The 16,275-nt window shown below is 43.1% G+C and overlaps 1 protein-coding gene across 3 annotated transcripts in view; it reads left to right on the top strand.

Annotated features, from left to right (window-relative positions):
• LOC148148498 (uromodulin-like 1) overlaps positions 1-2,696 on the top strand; it is a 120,317-nt gene extending 117,621 nt beyond the window's left edge. For all 3 annotated transcript variants that reach the window (XM_087992480.1, XM_087992479.1, XM_087992478.1), the window contains exon 29: positions 37-2,696. In XM_087992480.1, the coding sequence (XP_087848606.1) occupies positions 37-224 (188 nt within the window). In that variant the 3' untranslated portion in view covers positions 225-2,696. The remainder of the gene's footprint in view (positions 1-36) is intronic.
• Positions 2,697-16,275: the final 13,579 nt, after the last annotated feature.

Here is a 16,275-nt window from a genome sequence, read left to right as displayed (position 1 = left end):
GCCATCTCAGAATCTTGTGCTTCTGTCTTCTAACAGATGGTGGACCCTTGGTCGTATTTGATGCAAACGATTCAGCGGTGAAGGCTGTGGTAGCTCTTGGGATCCTCCTTTGCCTGACCCTTGTGATAATATCCGCCATCATAGTGACCATGTACACCAGGTGGGGTCGGACCTTCCTCATCCAGTCCAATGGTCAGAACTACGAGGCATTCGACAACTACTGATGATGCAGACCGTCATACCGAGGAGATTACACTCTCTGTGCTTTGCCGACAGGACTCCAGTGATTGTGTTGTTCATTTACCAGAGCCATAGAAGGAAACCCAAGAGCCCTTTACCATTTATGAAAAGATTTCTGAATAATTTCATCTGCCTCTTTTAATGTGGTTCTGGGGACACCACTACAACCCTCTGAAATCTCTTCTGGCCTTTTGTACAACTCTGATTTTCCTCAACATATCACTGGGGGCCTTGCATTCAGCTGCCTAGCTCCTAAACTTTCTCATTCTATCCTTAAATCTCTGCACTTCTCTACCTCTGTTTCTCTCTCCTCTTTGAAAACCCTGCTTTTAAAATCTACCTTTTTGTCCAAACTGTCCTACATAGCTCTGTGTCAAATCTTGTTTGATGATGCTCCTGTTAAGCACTCGGGATGTTTGCTGCATTAAGCATGTGGTTCTTGTTGAATCTATCAGTTAATGGCTCTGATTAGTAAGGTTACAGGTCAAAAGGAATAAATGAACTTACCACTTGAATTCCTGGCCACCTGAATACTCCCAAGTGACAATATAGCAAATGAATTGAACATGGAATTGAAACAAAGCATATTTGCACAGTTTGCAGAAATCCCACTAATTGTAAAAAGCTAAGGCTCCAGCACTGATTATTGCGACACCTCTCCAGTCATAGCCTGTCAACTTCAAAATGCCCATCCTCTATCTATCTTCATATGCATTGCTCCTGACATTGTAAGCTCCTGTATATTATCACCCATTCCTGATGAAGGGCTTATGTTCGAAATGTGGACTCTCCTGCTAGGTAATAAGAACTCTCCCTAGATATTAAGAACTTGTATTCTCACTCACTTAATCCCAGACCTGTCTTGAAGTCACAGATAATTTAATTATACTGTCAATTAAGTCAAAATACCAATCAAATGACAGTTCAAATTGTGAGAGGCAGTGAGAAGGTGTGAGAATGACTATTGGTATTTACTCTATGTGTTTCACTTTTATCATACATGGATTTTGGGCATTCCCACTCCAACCTCAAATGCATGCTTCTTTTATCTGAGTCATTCCAGTTTGATTACCCTCTGGATAGGTTGAATAAATCACATGAACACAGGAACCCACTCAGCCCCTCAAGCCTATTCCATCTTAAGAATTCCTGGGACTGGACTCAACCTTCCTACCAGCTCTCTTGATTTCTTAGGGGATTGAAAATCTGTCCATCGCAGCCTAAAGAAGATTTAAGGATGGAACATCCAGAAACCTGTAGGGTAGAGAATTCCAAAGATACACAATGCTTTCATAAAGACATTTCTCCTGATCATAATCCTAAACAATTAGCTATTTATCCTGAGACTACTCCCCATGTTCTAGATTTCCTAGGCAGGAGGATACAACCTCTCAGTGTTTACCTCTCAGCCCCTTCAGAATTTCAGAAAGATCACCTCTCACTTTCCAAAACTCCAGAGAATATAAGCCCAATTAACTCAGTCTCTAGTCACAGATCAACTCCCTCATCCCCAGCACTTAGCCAGTGAACCTCTACTGTTCCACTTTCTATGTAAGTATATCATTCTTTAAATAAAGAGACCAAAATTGCCACAGTATTCCAGATGTAGTTTCACCATGACCTGTAGAGCTGTAGAAGTCTTAGAGTCATAGAAGTCTACAGCACCGAAGAAAAGGCCTCATTCTTCCTTATTCTTGCACTCTAATTCTCTTCCCATAAAGGCCAACGGGCCATTTGGAATCTGAATTATTTGCTGTATTTGCATGCTAACTTCTACTAGTGCACCCAAGTTCCTCTGGACAGCAAGATTTCCAAATTTCACACCTTTTAGAGAAATCCTGTTTTTCTACTTTGACTATCAAAGTGAATAACCTCACACTTCTCCACATTGGTCTCCACCTGCCATCTTGTTGCTTACTGACTTGTCTGGTTTGATACTGTTTCAGCCTCTACCTGTCACCTTCAAAACTTGAATTTGTCCCCAGCATTGAATCATTAGCAAATGAAGGCACTCTCTTTGTCCTCTCCTGAGCCACTAACATCGATTGTAAATAGCTAAGGCTCCAGCACTGGTCATTGCGGCACCTCTCCAGTCATAGCCTGTCAACTTCAAAATACCCATCTATCCTTTATCTTTGCTCTTTGGTTGTTGGCCAATCCTCTATCCATCGTCACATACATTGCTCCTGACATTGTAAGCTCCTGTATATTATCACCCATTCCTGATGAAGAGTTTATGCTCGAAATGTCGACTCCTGCTGCTCAGATGCTGCCTGACTGGCTGCGCTTTTCCGGCACTACACCTTTTGACTCTGTATATTAATGTTGTGTGTGATACCTTATGAAATGTTTTCTAGATTTACTACATCTACTGGTGCCCTTTATTTACCCTGTCAGTTACATCCTAAAAGAAGTCTAATAAACTAATGAAACATGATTTCATTTTTGTAAAACCATGTTGACTTTGTCTCATTGTATTTTAGAATTTAATGATACTTTCACCTGGGTGCGCATGTGAGGAATGGGTGGAGTATTTTGACAGTAAAATCCCCAAGGTGGACATCCATTGCTTTCCTGCCTGCCTGACCTGGCTGAAATTGGCAACAATTGAGACCCCTTGAGCAACCAATTACAGACAGACCTGGCCTCAGTTTGAAGGCTGGCATAGGGGCTCAGACGTGTTCTTCTGGCACAGTGGTAGTGTCCCTACCTTTGAGCCAAGAGGTCCAGGTTCAGGTATCACCTGCTCCAGAGGTATGTGATGACATTTCAAAGCAGCTTGATCAGACATTATCTCGGTTTCAGGGAGTCAGGGCTCTTGTGGTGCAGTGGTAATGTCATTACCTGTGAGCCGGGAGGCCCAGATTCAAATCCCATGTACTCCAGAGGTGTGTTTTAACAGGTGGAACTTGATTTGTTTGGCTCGATTGGTTAGTAAAATATCTAGGAGTTAAGGGCATGAAGGAAGATCAACACACTGCCTTGCTGGGGCCTAAGAAGAGGAGGGGCAAGAAATGCTTTCTCAACAAACCTTTTCTCCTCATCAAATGTCCTTCTCAATGTTTGTCCTCTACAGATACTCCCTGCCTGTTCCTCTCCACCCCCTACTGCCAACTCCCAGCCCTCCCTGAACTCTCTAGCAAAATTCTCCCTCCCTGTCCCCTCAGCTTCAGGGCTGTCCCCCCCTCCCCACCATGACACCCTATCACACCACGCTTAGAATCTGTGTTACTCTCAGAGGTTTGCAGTTCCAGTTCTGGCCACTGGCATTGCTGAGATGACTGAGCTGCTGGTCAGTCTGAGGTGGGCATTGTAGCCGAGTGAGAGATAGAAGCCTGGCTCTGGCCAATTATCACTGCCTTGTGTGGAACTGCTGTAAGTGGGAGGGACGGGTTGCTGTCACCTCATCAAGTACTGGGCCAGGAAACTCCTCCAGCTGCACCGGACTCAGTGCTGTTAGAAGTGCATTGTTAAGAACCCCTCAATAATAATTAGAACCAGTGTATCCACTCTCTCTCACAGTTACCTCTTTCACAGAGTCATAAGTCATGTAGCATGGAAACAGATCACTGGGTGCTGGCTGCCAATTCCTGTGGATTTTCCAGATTTTAATCTCTTACGTTTCCCTATTTCTTTCTCACTGCTAATATTAGTTACCTTTTATTCTCCACTCTTAGCATCTCCTTGGTTACCCTCTAATCCTCTATATAATTTGTTTACTTTGAAGACAGTCAGTCCACTTGTCTCTGGCATTTCTTGATGACCCAGAGCTATCTGCTAAAAGTCAGATAAAAACTGAGGGATCTATTTTCTTTGGAGCTGTTCCAAAATGCTCTTTTTTCCCAGAAGTGATCCAATTTCAAATCCTTAAAATGCTTTTTCTTCTGCTCTAATGTCACAGAGTCATAGAGTCATAGAGTCATACAGCATGGAAACAGACCCTAACGGTCCAACCCATCCATGCCGACCAGATATCCCAATCCAATCTAGTCCCACCTGCCAGCAACTGGCCCATATCCCTCCAAACCCTTCCTATTCATATACCCATCCAAATGCCTCTTAAATGTTGCAATTGTACCAGCCTCCACCATATCCTCTGGCAGCTCATTCCATACACGTACCACCCTCTGGTACAAACACTTTTCTTTCCTAGCTGGGATCTACAGAGCTTTGGAACCACATGAGGGGGCAATCTCAGGGATCTTCGCTGCTATCAGATATCTGTCAGAAGTGTCAGCGACACAGTAAAGCATGGTTTTCAGAATGTTTTATTCTATGTCTGCTCTATGCGCATTGACTTCCTAGTGTGCTATTTTCTGTGTCTGTGTGCGAATAAAACTATTTTCTGCCTATGAAAGTACTGTGTTCTTTGGGTAAATAGTACCATCTTTCAAAGGTGGAATCAAAGGTTCTTTCAGAAATGCGTTTACAATCTGGAAGGGTTCTCCATGGCTGAGTGAATATTGACCAGATTCCTTGGGAGGGTGACAACATTTGAAAGGGATCTCCAGAAGTGCTTTTCTGTTGTTGGAACGTATGCATCACTGGCAAGGTTAGTCATCATTGCTCAATGGTAAAGTTCTCAAAATCCACAAGTTTAGGTTCATCCTCTGGGAACCAATAGAAGTTTTGAATTGAGTTTGTTACAGTAAAAGTGACTGTGATAACTATCACTGATTGGGTTTGCCAATGCCTTTGACAGAAAGAAGTCCTCTATCCTTGCCCAGTCTGGCTTACTTGTGACTCCAGAGACACAGCAATGTGGCTGACTCCTAACCTATGTTTTAACCATTCTTTTATCCCCCACTGTGCAGATCTCCAAAGTCCATGTATTGCAGCTGCTTCTACATACAGAAGTGAATGTATCAACATGTTTAGATTAGATTTGTTACAGTATGGAAACAGGCCCTTCAGCTCCACAAGTCCACACCAACCTCTGAAGAATAACCCACTAGGCCCATTCCCCTACCCTATATTTACCCCTGACTAATGCGCCTAACACTATGGGCAATTTAACATGGCCAATTCACCTGGCCTGCCTATCTTTGCATTGTGGGAGGAAACCATAGCACCCAGGGGAAACCCACGCAGACACAGGAAGAAAGTGCAAACTCCACACAGACAGTCACCCAAGGTGGGAATCGAACCAGGTTCCTGGTGCTGTGAGGTAGCAATGCTAACCACTGATCCATCATGCCAGCAGTTCTGCAGCTTAGAGGGACCGTTACTCTTAACTTCCCTCTAAAATGGCCGAGCAAGTCACTCAGTTCAATAGGATGTATGTTTAACAGCGACACCCAATTCTGATTCAATTATTTTTAAAAATCTCTTATGGACAGGGAAGAGATGATGGATTGGATTCTCATTTTCCCACCTCACGACTAACCAGAGACAGCTCAGTTTAAGCACAAAATGGTTTAACTATCTTGAGTTCCTTCCTTGAGATCAGACAAAAGACAAGCTTTCTCCGAAGTTGAAAAAAAGACAGTTTATTTTGCAAAGTTTGAATATATTTGCAACGGCACCCATTTAGGCATGTGTACTAAATATAAATATTTATAAATATAAATAGACCCTTAGGAGCATCAGGTGAAGAGTGAAAATAAAGATGAAGAATCATTGGACTCAAAAGTTTAATTCTGCTTTCTTCCCACAGATGCTGCCAAGCCTGATGAGTTTCACCAGCAATTTCTGTTTTTGTTTCAGGTCTCCAGCATCCACAATTCTTTGGTTTATCCTTCCTTAATGGCTTGGATCTATTTTTTTCTAAGTCTCTTTATCTGCCAAACTTAGATCATTTTCAAAATGTGTGTTAATCACATCCCATGTTAAGTCAGGCAGCCCAAATGTGCTCACAAATGGGCTCTGACAGTTTGAACATTGGCATACAATATTGTGTGAATACCATCTATTTGCATGTTCTTACAATATATTGGCTTTCTTCTCACACTCTTTCAGTGGAATTCCATTTTGCAGCCAAGAGCTTAGGGAGCTCATTGTGAACTAGCTTCTACAGTTACAAAGAAAATGCCACAGGAAATATTTGTTGCCTTTTAATGCCTTCTCAATAATACTTCTTAAAGGTCATTTCTATATTATTGTCCTGCCCAGATCAACAAATGAACTCCCAGCCTTGTGTATTGTGCATTCTTGTATATTGGTAGAAACTCCCAACCCCATTATACCAGAAAGCTCAGTGCACTTTCTCCAGCTTGTTGAAAAAGAGATTGGTCTATTTTTCATAAATCCATGAGTATAACTGTATGGATGTGATGCATTGTCCTTCAGAATCATAGAATCCCTCCAGTGCAGAAAGAGGCCATTTAGCCCATTGAGTCCACACTGTCCCTCTGAAAATAAACCCACCCAGACCCAAACCCCTATCCTGTCCCCATAACCCTATATTTCCACCTAGCCTACACAATCCTGGACACAATGGGCAATTTCCCATAGCCAATCCACTTAACTTGCATATCTTTGGAGTGTGGGAGGAAACTGGATCACCTGGAGCCACACAGGCACAGGATATATGTGCAAATTCCCCACAGACAGTCGCCTGAGGGTGGGCTTGAAACTGAGTACCTGGAGCTAAGAGGCAGCAGTGCTAACCACGAAGGCACCATGGGGAATGTGGTGCTCTTGAACCTCAGCAGGTGATGTGTGGTGTAGGTAAACCCATAGTGTTATGAAGGAGGATGTTCGAGGTTTTTGAGAGTGATAACAAAGGACTACCAATCTAATGAGTCTGTATAATGAGTGAGTTTGGAGGGGATCCTGCATGCCTCCATGATCCCACATGCCTGTTGCCCATGTAAGTCTACATTCTGGATTTTGGGGATTGGTGGATACTGTCAGAGCAGCTTTGGTGAGTTACTGCGGTGCATCTTATCTATGGTACATACTGCTGCCCCTGTGAATCAATGGTGGAGGGTGCGGTCGTTTGTGGTAGAGGGTAGGGCGCCAATCAAGGGATTGCTTGGTCATGAATGGTCTCAAGTTTTCTGAGTATTGTTGGAGCTGCACCCATTCACCCAATTGGAGAGTATTCCACCACCCTCCTGATTATGCCTTCTACATGGTAGACAATCTTTAAGGAGCCTTGAGGTGAGCTATCTATCACAGAATTTAAAGTCTCAGATCTGCTCTTGTAGCCACAGTATTTACAGAGCTGAGTGGTTCAGTTTGTATTCGATATTAAACCCCAGGATATTGACAATGGAAGATTCAGGGATGTTAATGCCATTGAATGTCAAAGGGATTCTTTCTTGTTGGAGATGTTAGTTGTTTGACACTTGTGTAGTGCAAGACCTACTTGCCACTGATCAACTCAGGCCTGGATGCTGTCCAGGTCTCGCTCCATGTGGGCACAGCCTGAGGAACAGTACATGATGTCGAATACACCACAATTACTTAGAACAACCCACTTCTGACCATCCTACCTTGTTGAAGGAAAGTTATTGATGAAACAGCCAAAAATGGATGAGCTGGGACACTACCCTAAGAAACTCCTATGGTGATGTTCTGGGAATGAGACGATTGGGACGACACGGTGGCTCAGTGGTTAGTGTTGTTTGCCTCACAGCGCTAGGGTCCCAGTTTGGATTCCAGCCTTGGGTGACTGTGTGGCATCTCCACATTCTCCCTGTGTCTGAAGGAATTTTCTCTGAGTGTACGGGTTTCCTCCCACAGTCTACAAATGCACAGGTTAGGTAAATTGGCTGCGCTAAATTGCTCATAGTGTCTAAGTATGAGCAGGCTAGGTGGGTTAGCCATAGGAAAAGGCAGAGTTACAGGGATAGGATAGAGGGTGTGAGTCAGGGAGGGATGGTCTTCATAGAGTTGGTGTGGACTGGATGGGCCGAATGGCCTGCTTTCACACTGTAGAGATTCAATAGAGAAAGTTCTGTAGGGTAGTCTTCAAAAATCACCAGTGTCATCCTTTGTGGTTGGTTTGACTCCAGCCATTGGAGACTTGTCTCCTTGATTCCCAAAGGGGTTTTTTGGGGGATCCTTACATGGGAGCATGTCAATATTTGGTGGAAGCATTTGTGACTGCATCCCATTCAGGAAAAACTTGGAAGTAAGAAATATAATGCTGCTATAATGAAATGAAACATTATAGCTAATTACATCCAACTGTTTTCCAGACCAGGCATAATGATGTTTGAGTGAAAGATATTGAAGATACTGTGGAGTATTTTCCTGTTCATCCTGTACAGTCAGATCTTCTATAACGCAATGGTTGCGTTCTTGTGCAACCCCCGCATTATGGAAAAATCGCACTTTTGAAACGGCGCTTAAAGTGTTGGTGATATACAGTAATCGTGTTACGGTCAACACACGTTTTAAAAGTTCATGCTTTAGGAACAGTGGCCCCGATTCGCCAATTGCATGACAGCGAATTTGTGTTGACAAAATGCGCTTTATAACAAATAGACCTGTAGTACTCACTGAGAGTGCAGCTGGTACTAAACAAAAAAAACCAAAAGAACTGCGGATACTGGAAATAAGAAACAAAAACAAGAAGGAAAATTTCTGGAAAAGCTTAGCAGGTCTGGAAACATTTGTGGAGAGAAAACAGAGTTAACGTTTCGGGTCCAGTGACCCCTCTCCTCAACTGATGGTAGCTCGGAAAAGGTTGGTATTTATACCGAAGTTGGGGGAGGGGAGTAGGTGGAGATAGAACCAAAAGAGAGAGACAAACAGTTGGACAGACAAAGGAGTGGGTTAAGGTCAGCCTGGGAGAGAAAATGGCTGCCAATGGAGACCTTTAGTAGCTGACAATCATATCGTGTAATAGCAACCTGTGTGATAACAAGGTCTGGTGTGTGGGCATTGGGCTAAGGGCATGGGTTCAAATCCTAAAATTGTTAAACTTAATGTTGAATCCAGAAGGCTGTTGCACTTCAAAATGGAAAATGAGATGCTGTTCTTCTAGCTTGCACTGAGCTTCTCTGGAACACTGCAGCAAGCCCGAGACAGAGATGTTGGCTGAAAACAGGATGATGCGTTGAAGTGGCAGGCAACGGGAAGCTCAGGGTCTTTGTTGCAGACTGAACATAGGTGTTCTGTAAAATGGTCACCCAGTCTGTGGTTTGTTTGTCTTCCCAGTCGTTCTTCTCTCTCTTGGGCCTCTATCTCCACCTATCACCTGTTCTTCACCACCCCCTCCCCCCCACCCATTCTTCTGCAGAAATGTTAACCTTTTCCAATCTATCATCAGTTCTGAAGAAAGATGACTGGACCCAAAATGTTAACTCTAATTTCTATCCACAGATCCTTCCAGACCTGCTGTGTTTTTCCAATAGTTTATGTTTTGTTTAATTTTAGCATCTGACTGAAAGCCTGAAGTTCAATATCTTTGATGCACTCCTTCAGCACTCCACTATCTTAGTTTCAAGTCTTAGTCTTATACTAGATCAGGTGCTCAGGTTTCTGGGGTAGGAACTGAACCTACAGACACTCTGCTCACTCTTGGGGAGAGGGTACTGCTTGGAAATTGGATTGGGGGTGGTGATCAGCATTTGGAATGAGCAAAGAAAGCTCTAGTCAGTCACCAGTTGTAAGGTGAAAGAATGGAGGCCTTGCTTTGTGTGATAATGGGGAATCTGGAGACTGCTGTTTGGAGACCCGAGAGCTTTGCCAATGAGGGATCCAGGGTTAACACTTCTTCTCCTTTGGTCCATAAGGAATGCTGAAAGAGTTTGTTATCTAAGGGAGCTGTATGCTTCCCTTTTGCTGTCATTCTCAGACTTATTAACTGCATTGCTAATTGTTCAACAGTGTGGCGCTAGAAAAGCACTGGAGGTCAGGCAGCATCCGAGGTACAGGAGTGTCGACGTTTTAGGAATAAGCCCTTCATCATGAAGTCCTGATGTCTGAAACATCGACTCACCTCCTTGGATGCTGACTGACTTGCTGCGCTTTTCCAGCGCCACACTTATTAATTCTGATCTCCAGCATCTGCAGTCCTCACTCTCTCCTTGATAATCGTTCAGCCTACCTTAGTGAGGTACTCGGACATCCCAATATTTGCTGTAGCAGCATAAGTGCAGTGTCTCGGTAACTGGGTGCAAGGATTTCACTATTTAACCTCAGTCTGAACCCCTCCCATTCATTCTGAGGTGGTGTTGAAGTTTTGTAGTATGACTATAGCATTTAACATTTTAAAAATGCGCAGCAAAAATTTCATTTCTAGTTGTTGCTCTAGTTATTGCACATTTAGTTTCCCTCATTTTCCATACCTTCGGATGTGCTGCTAAATTTAGGAGAAGAAATTGCTTTAACAATAGCCACCTGAATCACCACTCCTTTTTCCTCTAGGCGTGGCAGCATTTGTATAGTACAATTGTGAAACCAATGCATGTGCGCATAAGGAGATAATCACTGCAGTGTTACTGTTGTGTAGCAACAGTGTTTCAAAGTAGACAGGCCAGAAGTTGTGATACTGTGGTTTGTTAGCTGACATTCAGTGATAGCATTCTTTCCTCCCTGTCAAGCTACAGGATCGCCTCCAGACACTCCAGCCCATGATTCAGGTTGATGTCTTAGCGTAGTGATGAGGGCTTTCTACTTAATCTTTGGTATTACCTTCCAGATGTAATGTATACCACCAAACAATCCCCTCCCCTTCCAGTGGGATCCAGTGACATTGTTTGAAGGAGAGCAATGGAACACCCAAATTAATAGTTATTCCCTGGTCAGTTTATTGGCACTTGATAACATTTTGAATATGACTCAAAGTCAATACAAACTTGTTAAAGTGGCAATCATGTTTGACTAGCTTGAACAAGTTTGTAATGGAAGTGATGAGTTAGTAGATGATAAGGCATTTGATAAAACATCACATAATAGAGTCGTGAACAAAATTAAAATAGGACAGCACAGTGGCTATAAGCCGGCACGGTGGCTCAGTGGGCAGCACTGCTGCCTCACAGATCAGGGACCCGGGTTCAATCCCATCCTCGGGCGACTGTCTGTGTGGAGTTTGCACATTCTCTCCATGTCTGCGTGGGTGTGCTCTGGTTTCCTCCCACAATCACAAAGATGTGTATATTGCATGAATTGGCCATGCTAAATTGCCCAGAGTGTTCAGGGATGTGTAGGTTAGGTGCATTAGTCAGGGGTAATTGTAGGGTAATAAGATAGGGTAATGAATCTAGGTGTGCTACTCTCGTAGGGTCGGTGTGGACTTGTTGGGTCAAATGGCCTTTTTCCATACTGTAGGGATTCTGTGAAATCAATGGGATTAAACGAGTAGAGACCACAGTTCAGAAAGTGTTCAGCAATGACCACCTCTCTTTAATATACAACAGCATAATCAAAACACACTGTTAGCATCTTAGGGTTACAGTTGACTGCAATTTTACTGGACTAACCATATAAATACTGCAACTACAGGGAAACGTCAATGGTTTAATATTCTGTATTGAGAAGTTTGTCAAAGTCATGGTGACAGAAGCCTCAGCAAGCTGAGTGGTATAATCTGTGTTTGAATGGCCACTCCAGCTGCCAGGAAATAGGGCTGTTTCTGCTTGAGCTTCAGTGGAAGCTTAGCTTTAGGTCGTCAGGCGTTTTCATGGAATGGGACAGCACTTCCACATTGGAAACAAAACCTTTGATAGTTAATGCATTTTATTTTGGTGGGCCTAGAAGTAAATGCATTTTTTGATCACCTTTCCTATTGAGGAGTACTTGTGTAAGATATTCTCTTTCCTTTGTGCTGAACCCTGTAATTCTTTGTTCTTCACTTCTTCTTGTGTGGGATGGACCTGTTGCTGGATTTGTTGTCCATTCTCATTGACTCCTGAGCTGATTGGTTCCCTAGGCCAATGCAGAGAGCAGATAAATTTCAAGCACATCGATGTGCATCTGAAATCACATATAGGCCAGACGAGATAGGAATAGCAGGTTTCCTTCTCCTAACAGATTCAGGTTACTCATGTCCAAGGTGCAAAGTTGTACAGATGCCATTCCCAAACTATTCTCAAAACCATATTCGGTGCCAATATCTGAACTGGTTGCTAGGGTTGCGAGATTGAATGGCAGTTCTTAATCAGTTGATTTATTGTTGTCAAATATACCGAGATACAGTGAAAAGTGTTGTTTTCTGTGGTCTACAGGCAGATCATACCATACAGAGTGCATCAGGTAGCAGAACAAAGTGCAGAATACAGCGTTACAGTCTCAGTGAAGGTACAGAGAGAGACATCAACATTAAGGTTTGAGAGGTCCGTCTAGAAGTCTGATAACAGCAGGGAAGAAGCTGTTCCTGGATCTCTTCATATGTGTGTTCAAACCTCGATATCTTCTGCTTGACAGAGGACGGTGGAAGACAGTATAACCAGGGTGGGAGGGGTCTTTGATTGTGTTGATTGCTTTCCTGAGGCAGTGGCAAGTGTAAATAGAGTCAATGGATGGAAGGTTGGTTTGTGTGATGCACTGGGCTGTGTTCACGTCTCTCTGCAGTTCCTTGTGGTCTTAGGAAGAGCAGTTGCCAAACCATGCAGTGATGCCTCCAGGTCTGCATCTCTTCTCCTCTCCACTCCTCCATGAAGTGAAACATCCAAAAATATTAAAGTCCCTGCTCTTTTATGTTATGCCCTTATTCAGTGTTGCTCTTTCCCACAGATAAAAACACTGGAGAAACTCAGCAGTCTGGAATCATTATTGGAGAGAGAAACAGTCAATGTTTTGAGTCCAATATAAATTTTCTTTGAAGAGGTGTCATATTGGAAACAAAGCATTAACTCTTTTTCTCTCTCCAAAGATGCTGTCAGATCTGATGGGTTTCTCCAGCACTTTCTGTTTTTCTTCGTCAGATCTCCAGATCCACAGTATTTTACTGTTATTATTCCTGCTGTTAATCTCTTCTGCAATCAATAGCCACACCAATTGCAGTTAGGATGTACTCTCCCTTTAGGAGATGTAGTTGGTTTTAAGAGGTGTTTATCCTTCATGATACCACTTACTCAGGCATGGACCAATTGAACTGTGCAGTCAGCACTTGCACTAATTGCTACAATCATTTACTGTAGCAGTCAGAATTAATGCGAATAATGATCCGTGGCAACTATTATTTTAGACGTAATCAACTTTGCTAGCTCCCCCACCCTCACTTCTCCCTCGACCTTTAAACAATTTAAGGATAACTGGCAGAGAATTTCATCAGGACATCGAAAGAGGATTTTATGTGGCATTTCCTTCCAAGTTGCTGAAATTGACATAACTCCCATGAAGTTCAAGATCCTTCTGACTTAATACTGTAGTTTGGGAAGCAATTCTGAGATTAACAATATTGACTGTTAAAAATTGCAAGTCATTGAAGGGTGAAGCCACCTCAAAGCAGGGTCTTGCAAATATATCAGTCTAAGGATGAGGAATTGATACTGCTAAGTTACATTATTGCTCCCAAAGTGGCCTCAATTGAGATCAAACTTCAGGTAAATGGTCAACCCCTAGATGTGGAGGTAGACACAAGTGCTGCTGCATCTATTGCTGGGGGAAAAAAACTTGATGATAATCAATCGGGCATCTTGCCTTTAGCGTGTCAGACACCAAGGCTAGATTGGCCATCTACACTGGGGATCCCTTACCTAGTATTGGGATCAGTATAGCCTCAGTCACAAATAGTCAACTGACAGTCCGACTCCCCTTACTGGTGGCACAAGGGCCAGGTCCCAAACTTTTGGGAAGGGATTGACTATAGAAAATCCGTCTGGATTGGCAACACACCTTTAAGATGAGTACTGGAGGTCTATAGAAATCATTGGGAAGTTTCCCAAAGTGCTCCAGGAGGGTTTCAGGAAGATAGAACATGTCAGTGCCAAGATCGATGTTGAGTCAGAACCACAACCTAAACATCTCAAGGTGTAGCTGGTCCCCTGTGCCCTATGTGCCAAAGTAGAGGCCAAATTGAAATGTGGTATTGGGTTGTAAGTTTGCTCGCTGAGCTGAAAGGTTTATTTTCAGATGTTTCATCACCACAATAGGTAACATTGTCAGTGAGCCTCGGGTGAAGTGTTGGTGTTCTGTCCCGTTTGCTATTTATGTGTCTTGGTCTGTTAAGATGGGTGATATCATTACCTGTTCATTTTTTCAGAGGATGGTAAATGGAGTCCAAATCGATGTGTTTATTGATGGAGTTCTGGTTTAAATGGCAGGCCTCTAGGAATTCCCGTGCGTGACTCTGTTTAGCCTGTCCCAGGATGGATGTGTTGTCCCAGTCAAAGTGGTGTCCTTCTTCATCCATACGTAAGGATACTAGTGATGGTGGGTCATGTCTTTTGGTGGTCGTGTATCCTGGTGGCAAGTTTTCTGCCTGCCTGCCTGATGTAGTGCTTGTCACAGTGCTTCGTGGTAATTTGTAAATGACATGCATTTTGCTGGTTGTTTGTAAATGGTCTTTTAGGTTCATCAGCAGCTGTTTAAGTATGTTGGTAGGTTTGTGGGCTACCATGATGCCAAAGGGAGTGGTGGGTGCACTTGCTAGGGAAAGAAAATCTTGTTGATACTCCAATGAGGCACCTTGCCTTTGAGACTGTGAAACACCAAAGATGAAGAAGGACACCACTTTGACTGGGACAACACATCCATCCGAGGACAGGCTAAACAGATACATACACAGGAATTCCGAGAGGCCTGTCATTCAACCAGAACTCCATCTTGGAAAGCACCAGGAATGGAATTGTGGGGAAAACAACATAAGAGGCCCCATCATCACGGGTAACCCTTGGGCTCAGGATGAGGGAGGAATGTGATAACCCCTAAAACACCCAAGGTGAATCACCAATTAATCTCCTCATGGAGCTTATTGAGTCTAAGTTCCCTTGGTAAGAGGCAATGGTCTACCTACCTGGAACTCATCACCTGAGCCCTTCATAAAGCAGACTCAGGGATGGTTCTGCAAACTGTCTGTCCCGGGCTGTGACTAGCCTACATACGCCATGAGTCAGGCTCTATTTTTCTGTTCAACAATAAACAAGGTTTCCTGAGTTATTACAGGTTGGAATGAAACACAATTAAGACCAATTTCAGGAGCAGGTTAAAAGTAAGCCTGAAAGTTATTAGATCCGATATGGGTCAGTACTTGTCACTACATGTCCCATGTCCCATGTCCCATTTCCCTGAGGACTGATCACTTCAGTAGGCGGCCAGCAAGGCAGACATCCTGATGTTGGTTTTCCAACTGCCTTTCTAGGTGAAACAGATGCTAAGAATTCACTCAAGTAATATTACTGAGGTCTGAGTGCCAATCCTGGATATGTTGTATGCATGTTCCCAATTTCAATCTCTGGCTGAAAAGAATTTGCATCCTTTGAGGTCATATTTTCTCTGTTTAATTCCCAAACCTTTAAACCCCACAAAACTGACACAGTGAAGAGAAAACTGATCTTGACTTATTTGTCAAAAGCCACACGCCCAATTTGCAAACAGGTATAGTGGAATTTAGTTTTCATTTTTCTCTCCTAAAAGGTCTTCCTTTCATCACATGGTTGCCTCTGACAGAATGCAAAATGTCAAATATACAGGTGATTATGTCAACACATCATTGTTGAGTGAAAATCTGAAGCAACAATCTTGATTTTCCTTTCTAATGAGTAACCAGAGCGTTTCTTAAACAACAAAAGAAATACACAGAACAATATGTGTGGGCAGGCAGAAAAATCAAGAAAAGAAGGGAAAGGAATGTTTTCATTTTATTTTGTTTGGTCATGGGATGCACGTATTGCAGGCTGTGTCTATGCAGTTGAGAAATAGTGGTTTTCATCACTATCAGGATGCTGTTAACAAGCCAAAAGGATGCCCTGACCAACTTACAAATAACCAAGGTGGTAAATGGATTTTATTGCCAGTATGATGTCAAGTATGTAGGCAATATGTTCCAAAGACTGATGGTTTGAATCAAACAGCATATCCTTTTGGCTGCTCACTACTGGCAAGACACTTCAGCTGATGAAAGAGCAGTGCTCCAAAAGCTTGTGATTTTTAAATAAATCAACAAGCACATCGAGTTGGACCCCATCTACAACCCCT

The sequence above is a fragment of the Chiloscyllium plagiosum genome, unplaced genomic scaffold, assembly GCF_037043375.1.
Source record: "Chiloscyllium plagiosum isolate Xiang-an unplaced genomic scaffold, Cpla_swu_hap1 HiC_scaffold_12, whole genome shotgun sequence".
NCBI classification, from domain to species: Eukaryota; Metazoa; Chordata; class Chondrichthyes; order Orectolobiformes; family Hemiscylliidae; genus Chiloscyllium; species Chiloscyllium plagiosum.
Note: the sequence above shows the minus strand (reverse complement) of the source record. Positions and strands in the feature narration are given on the sequence as shown.